We start from the raw sequence: 24,119 nt of genomic DNA, 5'->3' as shown, positions 1-24,119 counted from the left end.
TAAGATTCAATAGTCACGTTCTGTCAGTAATCTTCCATGCTGATTACTTAAAATATATTTACCCAGCTCTATTATGTCACTGATTTGAATTCATTAGACGTTTGTTAATCCTCAACAAACTTTTTTTATTGTAATGTGGTTTGTTTAGCATAATTTACAAGGACAAAACTGTTTGAAACCATGGGCCCCATGCATCCCAAAGTGTCTAGGGATGCCTTGTCACTCTCTCCCAGAGGGCAGCCAATGGAGGCAGGTGGGAAAGGGACAAGGATGCCGTGGGACAGGGCGGTCGGTCCATGTGACACTGATGTTGCTTGCCCATACTGGTCAGCCTTCCAGAACGCAGGGCAGGGCTGGAGAGGGTGGAGAGAAGATATGGAGGGGCAGTGGTGCATACCCCCCACAGGCCACCAACAGCCTCGGCCCTGAACTCATACATACCTGACAATGATTATTACCGATTCCTGTGTATGCTATGATGGGAAGATGCTGGGTAGTGCTGCTGAGCCTTCAAAAATGCAGGGTTGATGGTTGCCAGAGGGGAAGGATGGGAGGAAGGGAAAGTTAGGGAGTTTGGGATGGACATGTACACACTGCTGTATTTAAAATGAATAACCAACAGGGTCCTACCATATAACAGGGAATTCTGCTCAATGTTATGTGGTAGCCTGGATGGGAGGGGAGTTTGGGGGAGAATGGATACATGCATATGTATGACCGAGTCCCTTTGCCATCCACCTGAAACTATCACAACACTGTTAACCAGCTACACTCCCAATACAAAATAAAAAATGTAAAAGAAAAAGAAAATGCAGTGTGACAAGAGCTCATGAGGAGGATGCCTTTCTCAAGCCCTGTCCCCTTCCTCCATAAACATACACATGCACATACATACATGCACACAGTCACCTCCAACTTAACTAGCAAGGGATATCCTGGGTGTGACTGTCACTGTCCCTGTGTCCCCAGTGGGTACAGGGGATACCTCTCACCTCTCCTTGAGCAGATGCAGTGGCCAGAGACACATTCTATGACCACAGTGAGCCAACCTGGAGAGTATAGCAAATGACTGGCAGAAGATGCTTCTGAAGCTTCTGTGTGACCAGGCCATCCCACAAAAATGGTTTTCTCAGCTGATTAGCCAAGTGAGTGTTGGCTCTGCCCAGTGTTGATACAGAACTCAGTGACAATACCAGAAATTCACTGGGCTCAGCACCACAATTCAATCATTCATTCATTCATTCCATACCGATTGGGCAACTTACTATTAGGTAGGTGTGGTATTGGTGCTAAGATACAGCGACAGGTGGACATGATAAATACATTCCCTGCCTCATGGAGTTTCCAGTCTAGGAAGGCAGACATGTAAGTGATTAAGGAACTATGTCAGTGTGGTGAGTGATACATAGGACAAGTATAGGGCTGTTGTCGTTCAGTCACTCAGTTGTGTCTGACTCTTTGCAACCCCAAGGACTGCAGCATGCCAGGCTTCCCTGTCCTTCACCATCTCCCAGAGCTTGCTCAAACTCAAGTCCATCGAGTTGGTGATGCCATCCAACCATCTCATCCTCTGTTGTCCCCTTCTCCTCCTCCCTTCAGTCTTTGCCAGCATCAGGGTCTGTTCTAATGAGTCGGCTCTTCGCATCAGGTGGCCAAAGTACTGGAGCTTCAGCTTCAGCATCAGTCCTTCCAAAGAATATTCAGGGTTGATTTCCTTTAGGATTGACAGGTTTGGTTTCTTTGCAGTCCAAGGGATTCTCAAGAGTCTTCTCCAACACCACAGTTCAAAAGCATCAACTCTTGGTGCTCAGCCTTCCTTATGGTCCAACTCTCACATCCATACACGACTACTGGACAAACCATAGCTTTGACTAGATGGACCTTTGTTGGCAAGGTAATGTCTCTGCTTTTTAATATGCTATCTAGTTTTTTTGAGTATAGGGTACTAAGGGGAAAATAGCAGGAGCATCTGTTTTGGTCTAGAGAGGCTTCCTGGAGCAGGTGATATTTAAGCTGAGCCTGGAGGTAGACTAGGAGTTTGGTTAGGCATGACTGGAGGTGGGAGAGAAACCAGTAAGAGACCAGAACAAGGAGGAATTCCCAGAGCAAGAGCAGCCTGGCATTTATAAGTGAAAAAGGCTGAGTGTACTTGGAGCAAGAAGAACAAAGGGAGACAGAGTTGGGAGAAATAAAGTGAAAAAATAGGCAGAACCAGCTCTTGCAAAGACTTGTTCTTATGCCAAAAAGATAAGAAGGTCAATGTGGATGGAGGATATTCCTGTTTGTGTTATTAGGACTCAGTTAAGTGTGAACCTAGAAGGTCAGACATACTTGCTTGTTGAGAAAGTGGCAAGCGGACACCTCTGGGGCAGATGTGCCTGGTGGGACCAGGGTCAGGGCAGGCTGGTACCCTTCATGGAAGAGGTCAGTGAGAGCAGGGACTGGCAAGGTGGGCAGTTGCTCATGGGACTTCAGAACAGAGTCGCATGGAATTAGGCATGTTGACAAAGACTTTTAATGAGGGTGACCGTAATGAAGATGAAAAGGAGAGAAATCCTGTGGAACAGAGGTAAGCAATTTTTTTCTGTAAAGGGCAAGACAATAAATATTTTAGGTTTTGCTGGCCCCATTCTATCTGTTGCAACTACTTACTCCCACCATTGTAGCATAAAAAAAGAGCCATAGACAGTTTGCAGACATGTGCAAGGCTGTGTTCTAATAAAACTTTATTTACAACTACAGGTGGCAGGCTATATTTGGCCCCTGGAATACACTTAGCTAAACCCTGCTCCAACGGTGCTGTCCAGTGTGGAAGCCCATAGCCACGTAAGGCTATTGAGCACTTGAAATGTTCTCTAAGTGTTAAATACTCTTAGATTTTGAAGACTTAGTACAAATAAAAAAGAATGCTACATACCTCATTCATAATTGTTTGTATTGATTACACATTGAAATAATATTTTAGATACAGTAGGCTAAATTAAATACCTGACAAAAATTGATTTCACTTGTTTCTTTTCACTTTTTTAATATGGCTGTGTAATTTAAATGTAATTTAATATGTATGTAATTTAAAATTACATTTATGGCTCATGGTACATTTCTATTAGACAGTGTTATTCAGGAATAATCCTATAGATGAAATGTAGAGTAAATTTCTAGCCCTAAAGGATCTCAGGTGGGAGATTTACCTTTAAAGAGATACAATGATGGAATTCAAATCTTAACAATAAAGTAATACTCAATTGGAATAGGTTTTTTTATTTACAAAGCATTTTTTTTTAGAAAACCATAAACATTTACTGAGATGTGAAAAGAAGTCTTTCTATATAAAGAGATGTCTCATATTTCATAGAAGATAGGCTGACAAATATGTTAATTATTCTAAATTAATTTAGAATGGGTTTTAAAATTTACTATATATCTGGGTTTTTTGTATCAGCTAGTTGTCTGCATCTGTGCTCCTCAAACAGAGCAATGGAGCTCTGCTTTCTCAAGATATTAATAGTTGTTATGAAAAAAGGAGTATATTTAACTAAAAAAAGAAGCCACACGGAATTAAACATTAATCCAAATTTCTTTACTGCCACAGAATTTCTCAACCCTTCTGAACTTGCTAGTGTGTAGAGAGCTTTCGCTAGAGAGGGTGTGCTTCCCAATTCACTGGCCTTAGGCATTTTCCTTGTAGAACTCAATTCACACTCCTAGAAGGCAAATTGAGACGTGCTGGTCCGTGTGATGCAACAAAACCAGTGTGCATGATTTTCCAAAAGTCCAGCTCAGTGGATGTTTTTAGCACCACGTAAATAGAGCCACACTGGGTGCAACATGGAATCATGAGAAAACTAGAAGATTTGAAGGTTCAAAGACCTGAACCAAAGCCCCACCCCTTCCTTCCCTGGATAGCCATTCTTGCAAAAGCACGTTCTATGTGCCAGGCTGTGCTTTAGGCCTTTTATTCGGGGGTGAGTTAAAAACAAGTCCCAAATGTTTGGAGCTTTGTTGCCATTGAAGAAGACAAACAGTAATAAGACACATAGATGAAATCTACAGTAAGGTAGATAGTGATCGATTCCAAGGAGAAAGCAGAGCAAGGAAGAGGGATATGCACAGAGGGTAGGGCCTTGCTGAGAAAGTGACTTTTTCATAAGGACCTGAGGGAGGCTCTCAGGCTGCGGACAAGTTCTCATCTATATACACTGATAAGTCCTTCTCTGTGAAGGGTGTTCCTGAAGCTCAGATGAGGTAATTTATATGAAGATCTGGGCAGGGGATCAGTACATACTGAGTGCTCAGAAGAAGTCTATGCCTTGGTTTCCCATCCCACCCCCTTCTTCACTCCCCCAAACTCCCAGAGACTTACCCACTCTGTGGATTCTCCATGATGAAGAATTTATCCAAAGCCAGTTCCCCACTTACCCTGGCGGCTCCCAGGGACAGCTCTCTCCTTGTCCACCTTCTTGTTCTTAGGGGATGCTGGTCCGATCTGATTTCACAGTGAGCCTAATCCAGTTAGCAAAACCACTTCAAAAGGCTGCTATAATGTACGTTTCAAATCCAAAGATTACTAGACAAACCACCGCTATGGAATTATCCATTCATCCATCCATCCAACAAGTATTGAGCACCTACTGTGTTCCAAGCACTGTGCTAGATGCACTGTTGTTGTTAGTCACCAAGTCGTGTCCTACTCTTTGTGACCCCCTCAAGGGCTGCAGTCTGCCAGGCTCCACTGTCCATGGGATTTCCCAGGCAAGAATACTGGAGTGGGCTGTCATTTCCTTCTCAAGCGGATCTTCCCGACCCAGGGATTGAACCCATGTCTCCTGCATTGGCAGGCAGATTCTTGACCACTGAGCCACTGAGTGATTAGAGTGATGAACAGAACAGACAAAAGTGCCTGCCCTCCTGGAACTGACATTCTAGTTGGGGAGATGGAAAATATTCCCTAAACATAATTAACAAGTAAATCAAGTAGGCTGTTCCAAGGTGATAAGAGCTAAGGAAAAAGGAAACAGAATAGTTATCAGCAGGATTGCTAGAAGAGATCACTCCTGCATGAGCAGCTGCCGTTCTCTCCTGCTCCCTAGGGCAGCCGGTAGGTGTAAGGGAGGGTGCTGGGTGTGAGGGCGTTAGGAAACCACCTCCTGACCCTGACCTTGTGTCCCTCCATTCCAGGCACCACGGCCTGAGTGACCAGACCATGGAGACCCTGCTTGGCGGCCTGCTGGCGTTTGGCATGGCGTTTGCTGTGGTCGACGCCTGTCCCAAGTACTGCGTCTGTCAGAACCTGTCTGAGTCACTGGGGACCCTGTGCCCCTCCAAGGGGCTGCTCTTCGTGCCGCCGGACATCGACCGGCGGACAGTGGAGCTGCGTCTGGGCGGCAATTTCATCATCCACATTGGCCGCCAGGACTTCGCCAACATGACGGGGCTGGTGGACCTGACCCTGTCCAGGAACACCATCAGTCACATCCAGCCCTTCTCCTTCCTGGACCTGGAGAGCCTGCGCTCCCTGCACCTCGACAGCAACCGGCTGCCCAGCCTGGGGGAGGACACGCTGCGGGGCCTGGTCAACCTGCAGCATCTCATCGTGAACAACAACCAGCTGGGTGGCATCGCCGACGAGGCCTTCGAGGACTTCCTGCTGACACTGGAGGACTTGGATCTCTCCTACAACAACCTCCACGGGCTGCCCTGGGGCTCCGTGCGGCGCATGATCAACCTGCACCAGCTGAGCCTCGACCACAACCTGCTGGACCACATCGCCGAGGGCACCTTCGCCGACCTGCAGAAACTGGCCCGCCTGGACCTCACCTCCAACCGGCTGCAGAAGCTGCCCCCAGACCCCATCTTCGCCCGCTCCCAGGCCTCGGCTCTGACCGCCACGCCCTTCGCCCCACCTCTGTCCTTTAGTTTCGGGGGCAACCCGCTGCACTGTAACTGCGAGCTTCTCTGGCTCCGCAGGCTGGAGCGGGATGATGACCTGGAGACGTGCGGCTCCCCGGGGGGCCTCAAGGGCCGCTACTTCTGGCACGTGCGCGAGGAGGAGTTTGTGTGCGAACCGCCACTCATCACCCAGCACACGCACAAGCTGCTTGTCCTGGAGGGCCAGGCGGCCACACTCAAGTGCAAGGCCATCGGGGACCCCAGCCCCCTCATCCACTGGGTGGCCCCCGATGACCGCCTGGTGGGGAACTCCTCCAGGACCGCCGTGTATGACAACGGCACCCTGGACATCCTCATCACCACGTCTCAGGACAGCGGCGCCTTCACCTGCATTGCCGCCAACGCCGCCGGGGAGGCCACGGCCACGGTGGAGGTCTCCATCGTCCAGCTGCCGCACCTCAGCAACAGCACCAGCCGTGCGGCGCCCCCCAAGTCCCGCCTCTCGGACATCACCGGCTCCAGCAAGACCAGCCGCGGAGGCGGAGGCAGCGGGAGTGGGGAGCCTCCCAAAAGCCCCCCGGAGCGGGCTGTGCTGGTGTCCGACGTGACCACCACCTCGGCCCTGGTCAAGTGGTCGGTCAGCAAGTCTGCCCCGCGGGTGAAAATGTACCAACTGCAGTACAACTGCTCCGACGATGAGGTACTGATTTACAGGTGAGCCGGGGCTGCCGCAATGCAGGGGGATGTCCAGATGGGCCTGGAGGAAGTGATCAGGAGGGTTTAGAGCTGTTCCTACCTATGCCACGCCCCCCCGCCCCCCAGAGGTGTTTGTGCGATTCCAGGGACAAACTGTGCCATTTGTGCAGGTGAGAAGAAATAGAATGAACATTATGTACAAGTTTAAGGAGAGGGTACCCTACATGTGCAACCTGAAGCGATGTGTGTGTGGGCAGATGGTGCCTCCCAGAGGTCTGACGGTGGTAGATGGTCTCCAAGACTATGAGCTCCGAGTTTTCTTCTTATTTTTTTTAATTAATTATTTTAATTGGAGGATAATTATTTTACAGTATTGTGATGGTTTTTGTCATATATCAACCAGCATGAATCAGCCACATTTGAGCCTTAGATGGAGGGTACGCAATAACCATAAACAGATCTCTTGGCCAGAGGATCTGACTCCCTCAATGAAGGATGAATTTGGCCTTCATCTAGATTCATAGGCAGTCATGGCTAAGGTCAGGAAGTGTAGAATTCAGATCATCACTCTGCCATTTGCTAATCATTTAATTCTCTTGCCCTGCCTCAGTTTTCCTCATCTGTAAAATGGGGATAATCCGTGCCTGACTTAGTCTGCAGGTGAAAGTGAAACTGTTAGTTGCTCAGTTGTGTCCAGGTCTTTGCAACCCCATGGACTGTAGCCACCAGAGGCCTCTGTCCTTGGAATTCTCTGAGAATACTGGAGTGGATAGCCATTCCCTTCTCCAGGAGATCTTTGCACCCAAGGGATCAAACCTGAGTCTTCTGCACTACAGGCAGATTGTGTACTGTCTGACACACCAGGGAAGCCCAAACTGGCTGAAAGAAGAAAAAGGGAGAGGTGATGTTCACGTAACTGAAAACTCGACAGCCTGCCTCAGACCCAGCTAGATCAAAGGGCCCACAAGCGTTCTGCACTCAATTTCTTTGCTTCCCTAAATTTCGTTTTCTTCTGGGTTTGCCTTCATTGTCAGACACCTCTTTCTTCTGGGCAGCCCTAGAAGAAGAGCCTCCCTGTCCCAGTTGTTCCACCAAAGTCCTGGATGAACTCTGATTAACCAGAGAAGGTCATGTGAGCCAGTGGATATTAGGTCATCCTCCCCAGCTGTCCTGACCTCTCTGGGTGTCAGTCTTTTCATCTGTAAAATGGAGACAATAGTGTTGACTTTGTTGATCTGCTGTGAGGATCAAAGGGTCATTTCTTGAGCTGGTAGAAGGGAGGTAAAGACTCAAAAGCTGCAACAGAACTGTTTAAGTTGTTCAGAAGGAAGTTGAAGTTCAGAAGTTGATCCATCAGATGATGGATCCAAGCTAAAGGGTCAGGGTCTGACCACAGGTGTGAAAGTTTCCTTTGCCGCCAGATTCCCGCTTGTGTTAAACATGACAGATGTGGCTTAGAGTTTTACAGCTCAAGGAATGTACGGTTTCTTTTGAAATCCTATGTGTTTTATCTTATGCATTCAAAATGATTATTCTGAGAAGGGATCCCATAGACTTTACCAGACAGCTGAAGGGTGCATAGTGCTAAAGAGCTCAAGAACCTTGATCCCTTGATGAGGTTTCTTCCAGCTCTGACTTTCTCACTTGATGAATAGGTCTCTGGATGGAAAGGTGTGGACAAAGAAAGGCATTTATTCACCAAATGAAGTTCATGAGATGGAGGGTAGGAGCACCAAGGACTCTGGTGGAGCCAAGGAACTTCCCTTACCTTGTGTCATATATGTGGCTTGTCTGGAGGGTGGTTTCTTTCTCAGGATGTAAAGAAAACAGCAGTAGAACTTAACTGAAGTATACGCATTCATATATATATATATATGAAATTAAATGATACACATTTTTATATATGTGACATACATGTGAAATTAAGCAATATACAAATGTATTTTTCTGCTTACAAAAGTAATAGTCTTTGTAGAAAACTTGGAACATTGACAAAATGATAAAGAGATAGATAAAAATTGCCTGTAATCCCAGCACTCATAGTTAACCAGAGCATTTGGTCTCTAAGTTTTATTTCAGTTTAAAACAAAACTCATGATCAATCTAATGTGTCCTTTTGTTTCTTAATTCTTTCCACTCAACATTGTACCTTGCTTAGATCTCATGATATTAAAATATTTTTCATTTGGCTATAACATAATTTATTTAATCAATCTTTTATTTTTGGACATTTAGGTTGTTTCCATTTTTCAGTATTAAAAGCAAAAAAGCAGTAAAGCAGCAATGGATATATCTTTTTACATAAATATCTTTATGCAAAACTTCAGTGATTTCCTTAGCCTATTTTCCTAGGGGTTGAGTCACTGGTTTCATAGGTAAATAATGATCTTTATAAAAAAAAAATAATGATCTTTATACTTTGCATATAAACACTTAGTTATCCTCTCATCAGTGAGAGGTACCTATTTTGACCACACCCTTGCCAATTATAGCTATATAATTACTTTCATTTTTGTCAATCTCATAGGTGAAAAATGGAACTTGTTTTAATTTGCATTTCTTTGATAGCGTGTGAGGTTGACCTTTTGAAAATAAGTATATTTCTTCACTTGTGAATTTATTATATGGTTTTGACTTTGATATAAAGTGTAAAGGCGAAAAGCTACCAGCTCTGAGGCCTACACAGGCATAGGATGAAAGGAAATGCAGTTTGTGAGGGAAGAGATGCTGGCATCAAGGTGGCAAAAAGCCAACATTGCCAAGATGGAGTCCCTCCCTAGGACTCAGGAATCCTGGGAGGACCCCAAGAGGGGTCGGAGTTATGCTTCTGAAGTCACTCAAAGCTGAATTCAAACCACTTTTATTTGGTGATTGAGATCTTGGAGACACTAGCTTTATAAATAGAAATATAGGCAGACCTTGGATATATTTTGGATTGGGTTCCAGACCATGGCAATAAAGCCAATATTGCAATAAAGCAAGTCACATCAATTTTTTGGTTTCCCAGTGCATATAAAAGTTATGCTGACACTATGCTGTAGCCTATTAAATGTGCAATAACATTATGTCTAAAAAAACAATGTACATACTTGAATTAAAAAATACCTTAATGCTAAAAAATTCCAACAATCATCTGAGCCTTCAGAGAATCATAGTAGTAACACCAAAGATCACTGATCACAGACATCATAACAAATATAATAATAATGAAAAAATTCTGAAATTGTGAGAGAATTACTGCAGTGTGACAGAGAGACATGAAGTGAGAAAATGCTGTTAGAAAAACATCACCTATAGATTTCTTCAATGCAGCATTGCCCCAAATCTTCAATTTGTAAAAAATACAGCCTTTGCCAAGTGTAATAAGCAAAGCGTAATAAGGAAAAGTAAATGGAAGCATCAGAAAGCTTAGGGGAAAAAAATGCAGATAGCAATGCTGACTTCCCCTTATTGAGGTCTTGAAGATTAGAAGAGAAACATCATGGAAAGCTTTCTGAATCGTGCGGGCACATAGTAAGTGTTCAGGCAATACAAGTGGTTATTGTTCTTGTTACTAGCAATAGGGGTAGGAGAAACAGTAATGGTGAGAGTAAGACCATTATCTTGTCTGCCATGCTGGGGGGCAAAGGGAAGAGAAAGGTTAGATACACAGCTCAATCTTGAAGAAGCCAGATATCCAAAATTTAAAGGAAAAGGACAGTGTGAATCTGTAGCCAGTTAATAGTAATGGCAATCACTAGACAGCATTTTTGTCAGCTTACTGTGGGTTTTACACGTAGCTTTCCAAGAAGCAAGTATCTCATTTCATTCTCCTGGACATACCAGGAAGTATAAAAGACCAAGAGAATTAAACTCTCCCAAGGTCGCGCCCCTGACTTCAGTTCCGAAATTCAACCACCGTGGCCATTCTACTCTTCATCCTTACAGTACAACTGGCTGTTAGGACAAATAGGAGACTCCGAGGAAGAAGCAGTAGGTTTTTAGAAAGCGAATTGTCCCCACAGGAAAGACGAGGCCCCAACCGGTCTGCACAGTGGCTCTGCAATATGCTCGGCCTTCAACAGGGACGTGTTCACAAGAGGGGCAGAGAGGTTTCTACCGGAAGATGAACGTGACAGCACTCAAAAGACTATGATCACGGCATCTGGTCCCATCACTTCATGGCAAATAGATGGGGAAAAAGTGGAAACAGTGACAGATTTTATTTTCTTAGACTCCAAAATCACTGCGAATGGTGACTGCAGCCATGAATTTAAAAGACACTTGCTCCTTGGAAGAAAAGCTATGACAAACCTAGACAGCGTGTTAAAAAGCAGAGACATCATTTTGCTGACAAAGGTCCGTGTAGTCAAAGCTATGGTTTTTCCAGTAATCACGTATGGATGTGAGAGTTGGACCATAAAGAAGGCTGAGCGCCAAAGAATTGAAGCTTTCAAACTGTGGTGCTGAAGAAGACTCCTGAGAGTCCCTTGGACAGCAAGGAGATCAAATTAGTCAATCCTAAAGGAAATCAACCCTGAATGTTCATTGGAAGGACTGATGCTGAAGCTGAAACTCTAATACTTTGGCCACCTGATGTGAAAAGCCGACTCATTGGAAAAGACCCTGATGCTAGGAAAGATTGAAGGCAAGAGGAGAAGGGGACGACAGAGGATGATATAGTTTAATGAAATCACTGATTCAATGGACATGAGTCTGAGCAAACTTTGGGAGATGGTGAAGGACAGGGAAGCCTGGCATTCTGCAGTCCATGGGGTTGCAAAGAGATGGACAGGACGGAGCAACTAAACAACAATACATGGTACAGAGATGCTCACGGCAGGGTTTTTAATCCATGTTTGTCGCAGGAAGGACAAAGCTGCTGGCTGAGAAGGAGGCTGCAGGAAGAATAGACAAGAGCAGCAGGCAGAGCCACAGTTTCCAAATTGCCTCCCTTTCCCCGGTAAGAACAGCCACAGCAATAATGGTACAAATTTGCATTGAGAGCTTGTTTGAACCGGGCACTATTCTGAGGACTTTGTACATATGAACTCAACAGTTTTCTCAAAACCCTGGGGGGTAAGAACTACTGTTATTCCACTTTCCATATAAGAAACTGGCTCAAGGTTTCAGAGACAGAATTTGAATCCAATCCAGGCCATGTGGAAAGGGCAAGACCAATACTCAGGGAGGGAACCGAGGCCAACAGAGACACGTCATAGAGCCCTGCGTTTGTTCTGGTCCCCAGGCCCCAAGGGTCATGTCCCAGGACTAGAGGACACAAGCCAAGGTTCCAAGCCCATGGGAGTGAGCTTGAGACAGCAGGAACAGAAAGAGAAGTGCCCAAGATGGGAAAAGTGCAGATATTCTGCTTTTGAAGACTAGATGCTATAAAGCTTAGGATGCTAGGCTGGGCGTTGACATTCCAAATTCCAGAAAGGATTGCTCAACAGAGGGCTGTAATCCCTTGGCAAAGAATGATGACTGCCAGAACCCCACAAGGAATCCCAAGGGGCAAATCATGCCCACGTATTGAGTTGTCTTAAGGGGACACTATGACCCAGTTCTTTTTCTTTTTCATGTTTTAATTGAAGTATAGTTGATGTACATAATTTACAGATGTACAACATAGTGATTCACAATTTTTAAAGGTTATATTCCATTTATAGCTCCTGCAAAATACTGGCCATATTCCCTGTGCTGTACAATGCATCATTGTAGCTTATTTATTTTAAACATCATAGTTTAAATTATTCTTAATCTTTGAATCTTTAATCTTCTTAATCCCCTATCCCAGTCTTGCCCCTCCACCCGACTGGTATAACTGCCAGTTTGTTCTCTGTATCTGTGAGTCTTTCTTTTTGTTATGTTCACTATTTTGTGACCTAGTAGTTCTTTTCATCTGCCTCCCTCATCATTCACAAGGACAGCCTTCTCAGTGACATCCCTCCTGACAAGAGATCCTCTCCGTGAGACCCCGTCCCCATGCGTCTCCACGGGGGAGGTGGACCAGAGTCTCTGGGGTGGTAGATGCTGCTGGAAAATGTCCTAATGGGTTTCCAGTGGCTGTGACTCAGTGCCATAGACAGAGTGCATCACGATTGTAAAGGACAGTCGACAAAAATCCCACCCTGAGTTTGGGTCAAAACAGAGATGCGTAAACTGTGAAATGAACCTGTAACTGGTCAACCAGATTATTTTTTAGTTCCATTTTTTTCAAAAATTTAGTTTTAATTGGAGAATAATTGCTTTACAATGTTGTGTCAGTTTCTGCCATGCGACACTGTGAGTCGCCTGCAAGTATACATAGGTTCCCTCCCTCGTGAGCCTCACCCCCCACCCCACTGACACAATATACACCACCGTGCGTAAAGAGACAGCTAGTGGGAAGCTGGTGTACATCACAGAGAGCTCAGCCCGGTGCGCTGCGGCCAGATTGCTTAACAAATTGATGTGCACGTGCGAGAAAGCCTCTGGCTTGTACCTCCACAGCTGCCCCATTCTGGCTGCTCAGAATATTTTCTCATTGACATGGATAATGACACAGAAAATATGTTTTCTTTTTGGTTCAAAAACTCAGCCGCCGTAGTTCAAGATGAAGAAAATCTGGCTTGATGGGAGTTTTGTGTGGCATCGGCTCAGAGTTTTAGCTGATCTCAAGGATGTTGTGGCTGAAAAGTGATGGAGCTGCCAAAAGACTCCTGTAACTGGGGGCTGTGCTAACAGAAGTCAAGTGCTGAGATCATGGGAGGTCGCAATTTTAATCACTGAGTCATTTTGAGCTGGGTCAGAGCAGAGCTGTAACACATTTACTATAGGAAGACACAGTCTTCAGAGATTATCTTCACCAGTGGCAATATATCCAGAGATCCACTGATGAGATTGGGATTCTAGAATCTTGTGAGATGGGCAGAGGTTGGAGATGACAGGATTTGGGAAAGAAGTCATATCTCCTTTAATTTATTCATAGAATGTACGAGTAGAAGAGAGCACACACACACACACACTCGAAAGCAGGCGTTGGCCCATTACAACAAAAACATTCCAGTAGCAGCGCCTGTGCATACCTTTCTCGTTGCTCTCCATCTGGCTGCAAAATGACTTGGCTTGCATCTTTCTTGCTTTCTAACATGTGCCGCTCATGCATACTCATCTCCGTATCCCCAGCTCCTAGCAAGACCTGGCCCACAACAGCTAGTGGGTCAATATCTGGTGAACTGAAAAGAATGAAAGTGAACATCAGGGCTGCCCAACAGCAGACAAAACAAGAGCTGCCATAAGGTACCAGGATGCTGGGTACCAAGAGCTGCCCGTACCAGGATGATTCAAGTGGAACCCAGCTGATTCCACACCAGGGATGCCCAGTGGGCAGCCTGACTGCAACATTTGACTTAAATGATCCCACCCTGACGGTCTGTGACTCTGTTTAAGGCTTATTATCCAATGATCAAGACAATATGGTTACCATAGTTGCTAAATCCACCTGCTTTTGCCAATTGGGCCCACATGGCATCTTGCCTCTCAGGGTTAGGGTGCCCTGTCTCATAGGGATTTGAACCCAGGGCCTGAGGTCGCAGACAGGGACCTTAGTGAAGACTTAATTGTCCAGCCAGATTGGACATGTCATTGACAGATCACCATTGACTGACACCATGGGCCTGCAGAAACCGTGGGAGCTGGGAGCTGTGTGTGAACCATCAGGTTCTAGTCAATACACCTAGGCTTCCCTGTTAGCTCAGCAGTAAAGAATCTGCTTGCAACTCAGGAGATGCGGGTTTGATCCCTGGGTCAGGAAGATCCCCTGAAAAAGGAAATAGCAACCTACTACAGTTGAAAAGACCCTGATGCTGGGAGGGATTGGGGGCAGGAGGAGGAGGGGACGACAGAGGATGAGATGGCTGGATGGCATCACCGACTCAATGGGCATGAGTTTGAGTAAACTCTGGGAGTTGGTAATGGACAGGGAGGCCTGGCGTGCTGCGATTCATGGGGTCGCAAAGAGTCAGACACAACTGAGCGACTGAACTGAACTGAACTGAACAGTTGATTTGCCTGGGAAAACCAATGGACAGAGAATCCTGGTGGGCTATCATCCATGGGGTTGAAAAAGAGTCAGATACAATTAGTGATTGAACAATGACAAAAAACAACGATCTACATACCAGGAAGGGGAAGCAGAGGCCTGGTTAATCCCAAACCATGGATAACTCAGGATTTGAATTTGGCTATGAAATAGTGTCTTGCTTTTTTTATTATCAGATGATTAGCTCCCTCATTATCTAAGGGTTTTTGCTGACCTCCCAAGGCATTTGCCTTCCCTGATACCCATGACTGAGCCCTACAGGCAGCTCTGGGTCATGCTAGACACAGACAGTCCACAAGTGGGACCATGTGACTGGGGAAGGCTGGTTCCTGCATCTGTCAGCCCCAGGGCCTGCCCTTTCAGGAAGTGACTAGCATTCATGGGGACAGTGTCAGAAGCGGGGGAGTCAAGGTGGGGAAAAAGCCTGGGAGAGGGGAGTCAGAAAGAAGGGGGCCTCCCCTCCTCAAGGAGAGAGCAACAGTCCATCCCAGCTGTGCCCCATCCCTGGTATGACATGGTAAGTTAAGTGCCCCGCATGTCATTATCAGCCCAAGTGACACTCTCTAACACTCATCTCTAAGAGTCATCAAGAACATCTGTCACCAGACGTGATGTTGAAACAGTCCCCGGGAGGGCCAGGGGAATAGCCAGCGTACTTCTGAAGCACAGCGTGGAATTAGCCAGGATGCAGCCTCGTCTTCGTGAGGCTTATTCTGCTGTCATCATCTTCACGTAGCAAAAGTGAGGGCTTATGAGGCAAGAGACCCTGAAGGTGGTGGAAGATAGTAGCCATTCTATGACCCGCTGCAACTTTATCTTTAACCCCCTTCCCGTACCATATTCCTCCATGACATAATCTCCACCTTGAAGGAGACTGGACCACCTTATTGAGTTTTACATTGTTGGAGTGGGGCATTATTATTATTATTATTATTATTATTATTGTTGGCCTGTCTCCCATCTAGGGAAAAAATAAGAAGGCAGATTCAACCAGTTTCTACTCCATCATTGTGAATCGATACCCCAGTGGAGAGTGCCCTTGCCCCCCACCCCATGAAAATGCAGCTAATTGGAACATCACAATAGGGTAGAGGGAAATTTACTAATGAACCTATGATCCTGTGGGTTTGGGGAGAAACTTCTGGGGAGGGTGCTCCCTAAAGTGTTCGTCGCTTAGTTGTGCCCAACTTTTTGTGACCCCATGGTCTGTAACCCACCAGGCTTCCCTGTCCATGGAATTCTCCGGGTAAGAATACTGAAGTGGATAGTCATTCCCTTCTCTAGGGAATCTTCCCAACTCAGGGATTGAACCTGGTCTCCTGCATCGCAGGCAGATTCTTTACCATCTGAGCCACCAAGGAAGCCAGGGAGGGCCATACCAGATATAAGAGCTCCCATCTATTCAGGGGAAGATTCAGCTGCTTCCACAGACATCTCAGCTTCTACTGAAAGGTTGGATTGGACCCCACGGTCAGGGAAAAAATGTGTAAAGGAGAAAGTTAGGGTGACTGGGGTAGAAAGATTGCCGGGAACTCCCTGGTTAGAGCCAAAATCAGCCTGCCTTGGATTTTATATTTTTTTACACTATTTGACTATTGAAATCTGACATCAACAAGCAGGGATGGACAAGACAAATATTATACCCATTTTATAGCTGGTGAAACTGAGTCTTTAATGAATTCAGTAGATTTCCCAAGGTTCCACAAACTAAAGACTAGAAACATCATGCCCACATCCAATGCCAGGTACATGCTGTGAGAAACCTCTCATTAATATCCCAAGGAGTTTTCCTTAAGGCTGGAGACTTGGGCTGAGGGACACCAACTGTGACTGCTTTTTCTCAGAAGGATGGGGTAATTGACTGGGAGGCTGCTGAGATTTTCTCTTCCAGTTTTAGTTGCTTTCCTCACATTTCTAAGGCCTAGCCATAGCAATTAGGATGAATAGAAAACTCAACCAAAAGTGATTTAAATTCTTAAGGGTTTGTGTCTCTTGTGTAAAAGAAGGCAGTGGAAGGGAATTTAGTCTGGGTTTCTGGGCAGCCTGGCCACCAAGGACCCAGTTCCTACCTTTCTGCTCAGCCATCCTCAGCACAGGTTCTGTCTTTAAGGTTTCCTCATGGTGAGAAATGGCTGCTGGCACGCTAGCTATCACATCTCCTTCCTATACAGTGGTAAAGATGAAAAACAGAAGGATAAGAGGGCGAAGGAAGTTCTCCCTCCAGTAACTTCTACTTATATCTCTTTTGGCCATATCTGTCTACAAGGGAGGCTGGGAAATGTAGCCCACTACCAGTAATATAGCACTTCTAGAACCTGAGTTTGCACCCCAACTCTACCATTTACTAGTCCTGGGACCATGGGCAAATCACTAAGCCACTCTCATAATTTATACCAGTAGTGGCATGAACTGGATGAGATGACATATTTGGAAGCTCATTTACATGCGGTCAACAATGAAGTATCAGAAACATGTCAGTACTTACTGTTATTTGGAGCCTAACAACTTTCCCTACTTGGCCCCCTTTTCTTTTCTTTGTTCTCCAAGCTTCTTCTTGTGGCTCCGTTCTTCAAAACTTATTCCAAGAGAGCTGTTAACTGGGAAAACAATCTGATAAAGTTTTAAGAGATCAAGGTATAGGCATAATCCCTTTCAGAAATCTTCATAGTTCAATTGGAAATTCTGGAAAACCCAAAGGAGTGAATCTCTAAGGATGTAATTTCAAAGCCCACAGCAGGTTTGAGCATAGGAGAGACATTTTTCAGGGGTGCCTTCCAGGAGCATCTCAAATCACATCACTACTTTCTCATCCTGCCCCTCTTGCTCCACACAAAATGAACACCACTCAGGTGCAAAAACCTTCAGGGCATCAGTTCAGAGGTGACTAAATTCTCTATGTGCCATTCCATCTATTCTCAAAAAGTTCTGTCTGAAGACATCTCTGAAGAGAGAAAAATTAGCAGGAGTAAAATTATTACAGTGTGTATCCAGCCTGCTTTTCTTTTGGAATGTGGCTTTTCCCCCTTGTAGTGAAGGGAGAACCAGAGAGCCAGCTCCTTTCAGCCTCATAACAGCTCCAGGAGAGCCGGGAGTCAGACAGGTGTGAAACCCAGGCAATCTGACACCGAATCTGAGGTTTCCCACCACCTAGTGTTCCCCAAGCCTGGCTGTGCGCTGGAATCCATGGGGAGCTGCATCCTGTCTCCAGGAGATCCCAAGCCAGTTTCAGATGGGGCCCAAGCATATGTGTTTTTAAAACTCCCCCAGCGACTCTCACGTATGTTCCTCATGGGGCCGTTGTGCCTGGGGAATGGGCATTGCTAGGAGGTGATCTATAAATCCCACAGCTGGGGCTTTGGTATCTGAACTTCTGGTGAGAGAAGTCAGCAGACTGAGGTTCTCATCTCTGCTCTCACATGCCCTTGTCATCTCATCTCTCTTAGACTTTGTTTCATCTATAACCTCAAAATACAAATTCTTCAAATGGAGTCATCTCCAAAGAGATAAAGTATGTGAAACATTTAGGAAACAAAAGCACCATGTGCATTTTAGTTGCTGGAGTCATTTTTCTTACCCCTTCGGCTGAGGCTGAGTGATGAATACCAGGAGGCTAGAATCAGGGGCTCCAGACGTGGGCTGTCATCTCCCTGCCCCCCTTTCCTTCTCTGAGCCTCAGGCTTCTCATCTGCAGAATAGGGATGCTAGTGACTCCCAAAGGTGTTGTGAAATGTGAAGAGATGTAAGGTGTGAAGAAGAGCATCTTCAGATAGTGTAAAGTGCTTCTTATTGCAAAGATCTGACTATGGTGGTTTCACCAAACTGGGGATTTGTTTCTGTCATGTAATGGAATCCCAGAGGGCTGGCGCTCAGGGTTGGCATGGGAGTTCCATGGACCTCAGGGACTGAGGCTCCTTCTCAAGTTGCACAACCTTTAACATGTGGCTCTCCACCTCTGTGCTCGCTGAGACTTCCCCCCAGGACTTCCTCCTGCGTGCCTAGCCCACAGAGAGGGCAGCTGAAGTGGAGGGGAGCTGATGTCCCCAGAAGCAGCCCCAGTCTATGCCAGAGAGAATTGGAGGATTAATACTCCAGCTTCCTCCCCTAGCGGGGGAAGAAGGACAGCTGAGGCATATTCTATGCAGTCCCCCAGAGGGTCCCTATACGACTGAGCCCAGAATGCTCACGATGGTAACTTGCTTAGCAGCACACCCTGTATGGACCTTCCCTAAAAGAAGAGAGTCCTGGGCCCAAATAAACTGTTGGCACTCAACTCCTTGTCTTAGTGTCTGCTCCCAGGAAAGCCAGATGAAGGAAGACAGGCACCAACCTTTCAGATGAGTCAGTTCCTTTATTTATTTAGTTTTTGAAAGTCTTTATTGAATTTGTTACAATACTGCTGCTTCTGTTTTATGTTGGGTTTTTTTGTTTTTTGTTTTTTGTTTTTTTGGCTGGGAGGCACGTGGGATCTTAGCCCTGCAACCAGGGATTGAACCCACAACCCCTGCATTGGAAGGTGAAGTCTTAACCATCGAACTGCCAGAGAAGTCCCTGAGTCAGCCCACTGAAAGAGTCCCCCAGGAATCCCACCCCACAGCTCCTGCTTCTATCCCATTGTATTTCCTCAGTCTGCATCAGAGGCTGAGAAAGTTGTTTGTTTGTTCAGGTGTGTTGCTTTCCCAAATAAAGTCAGGGCTCTGCTGGAGGAGTCAGGGGAGGAGGGTGGATGTCCGGCCGGTGTGCAGCCCCAAAGAGCTATACGGGTGAAAGCATCGGTGTCGTTCATGTCTCTTGGCACCTACCTGCCCACACCATCCCAGTAGCCAGCCGCCTGCACGTGTAGCTGAAGCCAGCCTGGGGAAGGGAGATGATCTGGGCTGCTTTTCTGCTCTGTGTGAGTGCTCTTTTCTCATCTCTAGAGACGCTGAGCCAGAGAGAGAAGCCGAGGGGGATGTCTGAGTCTTTGCCAATTAGACCTATGGTCTGGCAAGTGCATGTGTGATGAGAGTGGGCACCCTGTGGATAACAGAAGGGCTCCAGACGTGAAGTCAGATTAACGCCCATCATCTTCAGAACCTCAGAGGTGGTGAGGGGCGGGTGGGGGGTGGGGGGTGAGCAGGATCACACAGAACCACAGACTGTGATGTGCCAGCCCAGGGTGAGAGCAGGGCCATGGAACGTGCAACGCGGATGAAGAAGCTCATTAACTATTTACAAAGGAGAGCTATTTCTAGCCGGGGTGGGCTCCAGAGACGGCCTCCCACTTCTGCTGTGGCTGCAGTGCTGACGCTGTGGGGTGGGGGGGAGTAAGGGTCCAGATGTGGGAACTCACTTCTACTGCCTTGTCAAGAAGATACCTGTTCAGAAATTAAATGTCACCCAGAACTATTAAACACTTAACCTTCTAACCAGGTAATTCATTAGTGATGATACTAAGTTAAGGGGCCTGTTCAGTTTAGTAATTGACCACCTAAAAGGTGAAAATGTAAATGAATTGCTTGGTGAAGGTGATCCATTTGAGCTTTTTCATGAGCTAATGGAAGTGCATTCACAAGCCTGGGTGGGGAGGGGTGTATCCTGTGACTGGGTGGGCAGAGCTTCTGGAAGTAGGTGGAGTGGGCTATAAGCTGTGTCCTGGGGAGTAGGTGGGATTTGGAAGGAAGAGGAGAGGGGTTAGCTGTTTTAGGTGGAAGCAATAAGAAAGAGGCCAAGGCAGGAATGATCAGGCCTGGTCAAGGACCCCTGAAATCCCTGGTGTATTAGTCAGTGCTGTCACAATAATAATGCTGCATGACAAACAAGTCCAAAATCTCAGTAGCTTACAGCCTATTGAATCTTCTTCCCTGTGTGTGTGATGGTCGGTTGGAATTCACTGGGTCTCAGCTGGGCTGGGCTCCAGGCTCCAAGTCTGGCTTAAATCTTCTCTATGTATTTTATTCTGGAGCCAGGTAGGGGGCCAGTGGTCATCCAGAGTATGGTTTTCTCATGGTGATAGCAGAAATGAAGAGGGCAGGTGAAGAAGCAAACATCGAGCTTCTGACGGCATTACATCGGCTAAATCCCATGGGGCAAAGCAAGTTACAAGGCCGAGCCCAAAGTCAAGGGGCAGGGCAGGCACATCACCCACTGTCAGGTCATGGCAAGAATGTGGAGATTTCATTTTATTGGCGTTTGGTTGCTCAGTCATATCTGACTCTTTTGCGACCCCATGGACTGTAACCCACCAGGCTCCTCTGTCCATGGGATTCTCCAGGCAAGAATATTGGAGTGGGTTGTCATTTCCTTTATCCAGGGGATCTTCCTGACCCAGGGATAGGACCTGCATCGCCTGCCTTGCAGGTGGATTCTTTACCCCTGAACAACCGAGAAAGCCCTTCCTTTTATTAAAGAGAAGCGAAGGAACGGGTCCCACAGCTCAGTCGACCATACCTGGATTATCTGGTGGAAATGCTGTCTCTAGTGCAGTGGGTCTCAGACTTGAGCACACATCAGAATCACCTAACAAACTTGGCACTGTTAGCACAGCGACGCAGGGCCCTACCCCCCTGAGTTTCTGACCCATTCGCTCTGGAGTGGGGTCTGAGAATCTACAAATCTAACATATGCTCCCAGTGATACCGATGCTGTCCATCCAGGGGCCACTTGCTGATACCCTCTGGTCTATGGAAACAATAGGAGGCTTGTTCAGAGAGAATGGAAGAGTAGACTGTGGGTGGCCTGGAGTGTCACACACAGTAGGTGTATTTACTGAGCCCTAACTACATTCCAGGTATTGTTTTAAAGATGTGTATTTCATTCTCTTAAGTGTTTCTTTAAGCCTATGACATTGCCATTTGACGGATGAAGACTCTGAAGGATAGGGAGGTATCGTGACGTACGTACAAGATCTCCCAGCTTGGAGGTGATGGAGCTAGGCTTGTAGCTGTCCTGACTTCAGGCTTTCTCCTGTTGGCTGTGGGGAGCCAGGGTCGAGCTCTGAAGGGAGAAACGACCTGTGACAGAAAAACTCCGGATTTGGAAGGTGGATGGTCTAGGCACAAATTGCACTTTTAGTCTTGGTATCTAGATTTTTTTATTTATTCAACCAGTAAGTACTTGTTGAGTGCCGGCTTTGGGGTAGAATCTACTCAAGACCATAGGGTTAGAACAAAATAGGCCAAGCCTTGGAGCTTCCGTTCTTTTGGAGGAGAGGGATGAAAAATGTTAAATGTGCACTAGGAGAAGAAATAAGTAGTGTGAGGATGCAGTGGGGGAGTTGCTGTTCTATATGGGTGGTCAGAGATGGCCCTTCTAAAGAGTGATATTGGAACAGAGACCCGGATAGAGTGAGAGGAAGAGCAGGCAGAGAGGAAACAGCAACGACAGAGGCCCTGGGGTAGGATGTCCCTGTCCTGTTGGGAGACGCAGCCAGACTCCACTGCGTCTGGAGGGAGACTGACAGTGAGTGAGGTCAGAGAACTGGATGCGGCTTGGTCAGATAGGGCCTCTCAGGCCATGGTGAGGCCTTGGACTTTACGTGGGGTGAGATGGGAGCCACTGGGGGACTGAGCACAGGAGAGTGGTGTGATGTGATTAAGAAAGACAACCCTGGCTGACTACAGTCTGGAGACCACAGCAGGCAGGGGCGGAAGCAGGGTGATCAGGCGCATGATGGTGGTTAGAGTCTTAGCTGTGTCTTGAGACCCTCTTGCTCCTAATGCCCGTATCCATAAAATGGGAGAAGGACCCCTTCCACTGAAATTTCCCCTCCTGGGCTTGTTATGATAGTGGGAGGGAGGTCAGGGTGTGGGCATATGAGTGAGCAGGAAGTACTCATGAAGGAAACAAAGCAGTATCTTGTGACGATTTTTCTGGCAGAATCCTTGCAGCTGCATCTGCCTGGCCCGGGAACCTCCCCAAGGCCCAGCCCACAGCCACGGCGGAGAGAGGAGTTTCCCGTCTCCCCCTCCAGAGCATCACAGCTCACCCATCACTCTCCCAGCTCCTCCCGTCAGCACCCCGCCCTCTCCCCGCAAGTCCTCTCACTCTGATAGGGGAGTAATTATTTATGTTCCTGTTTAATTAGCTCATTAGGCATGTGCTGCAGTATTTCTGAGAATAAATCTCCCTCTCTAGTGGCTCTTAAGAGCATTTTTGCTGGTGCCTGGCCGCACCGATTGGGGCGGTCCTTGTGGGTTTGAGGGTGGTTGGTGGCCAGGGGCTGGGTGACCTGTGTTCTGGCTCCTGGGTGTGTGTGTGTGTGTGTGTGTGTGTGTGTGTGTGTGTGTGTGTGTGTGTGTGGACAGGTGGGGAGGCTGCTGAGGCCCTGGGCATGGAGACAGGATCTTGGAAACTGCGATGGTGGCGACAGCCGGCACTGAACACCAGAGAGATATTTTTACCACCCGTCAGAATGCCACTGCGCGTGAGCCACTGCCAAGGGCTGCTTCCAAAGGCTGCTTTTCCCTCAAGCTTTGATTGTCGATCAAAGAAAGGTCTGTGTGAAACAGGGAGGCTTTGAAAATTCCCAGGTTGGCTAGGCGGGTGCTCCGCAGTCCTTTCCCTCTGGCAGGGAGGCTGGAAAGAAGCTTCGGTCCTGCAGCAAAAGTGAGTGTGTGGAGCCCGCCCTTCTGAGGTCAGGAAAGGAGTCCCTCCATCATCCCTCATCTTTCCTAGAGGGGGCCTAGGAATAGAATCCCACCCAGAAACACTGCCTTCATGTAAGATCAGGAGGTCTGACATTCCACCAGTAGAGATGTGTTTCTTTCCACCTGTCGTGGGAGATGCTCACTCAGGCAGTTTCCTCTGGGACTGACAAACAGAGGATACAGCCTGACAGAGGCCACCGTGGAGGTTCTAGCAGGAGGCGGGGGAGTCAGCAAGGGGTCCTTGGAAACCTCAAAGCCCGGTTGCCTTTTGTGGACATATTGCTAAGGGCTTGATTGAGTTCAGGCAGAGGGAGGGAAGTCAAGGTCTTGGGACCAATTCAGTTGTTCATTCTTTAAAACTCTTTTGTGACTCTGTTCTTCTGTCTTTAAAATGGGCATAGTTCTTGCTACTCCCACGGACTGGAAGAAGTCCAGAGTGATAAGGGGACAGTTCAAGGTCATCCAGGCCCGCCTTCCCCTTTCTTCACTAATCCTTACAATGCCCACCACCCTTCCTACCCATCACCCCCACCCCTACCACCTTCTTGGAATGCTGACTGGCCCCACATGGGGGATAACTTCCAGACACAAGAACTTGCCCCCCGCCCCCTTTTTTTTTTCAAGAGCCCAGACCACCAGTGGGTGCCTTTAAGTTGAGAGGTTTTTTTTTCAGGCCCCAAACTCCACCTCTCTCTACCGCCTGGCCTTAGATTCTGTCTTCATCCTCATCAGGCATAAAACTCATTCTTCTTCCACCCTATTTAATTTTGCAGATAATTCTCCTGGTTTGCCTAGTACTATTTGTATTTTCAGATTCAAGATCCTTCCTCCCTGCTGACTTCCACTTT

The 24,119-nt window shown here is 46.9% G+C and overlaps 1 protein-coding gene across 1 annotated transcript in view; it reads left to right on the top strand.

Annotated features, from left to right (window-relative positions):
* Positions 1 to 5,203: 5,203 nt before the first annotated feature.
* The window catches only part of LRFN2 (leucine rich repeat and fibronectin type III domain containing 2), a 42,395-nt gene continuing 23,479 nt past the window's right edge, over positions 5,204 to 24,119 (top strand). Inside the window, exon 1 of the mRNA XM_065913351.1 lies at positions 5,204 to 6,603. Coding sequence (XP_065769423.1) covers positions 5,204 to 6,603 — 1,400 coding nt within the window. The remainder of the gene's footprint in view (positions 6,604 to 24,119) is intronic.

Source organism: Muntiacus reevesi, chromosome 20 (genome assembly GCF_963930625.1).
Source record: "Muntiacus reevesi chromosome 20, mMunRee1.1, whole genome shotgun sequence".
NCBI classification, from domain to species: domain Eukaryota; kingdom Metazoa; phylum Chordata; class Mammalia; order Artiodactyla; family Cervidae; genus Muntiacus; species Muntiacus reevesi.
The sequence above is the reverse complement of the archived record's forward strand: the minus strand, read 5'-3'. Positions and strand labels throughout refer to the sequence as shown.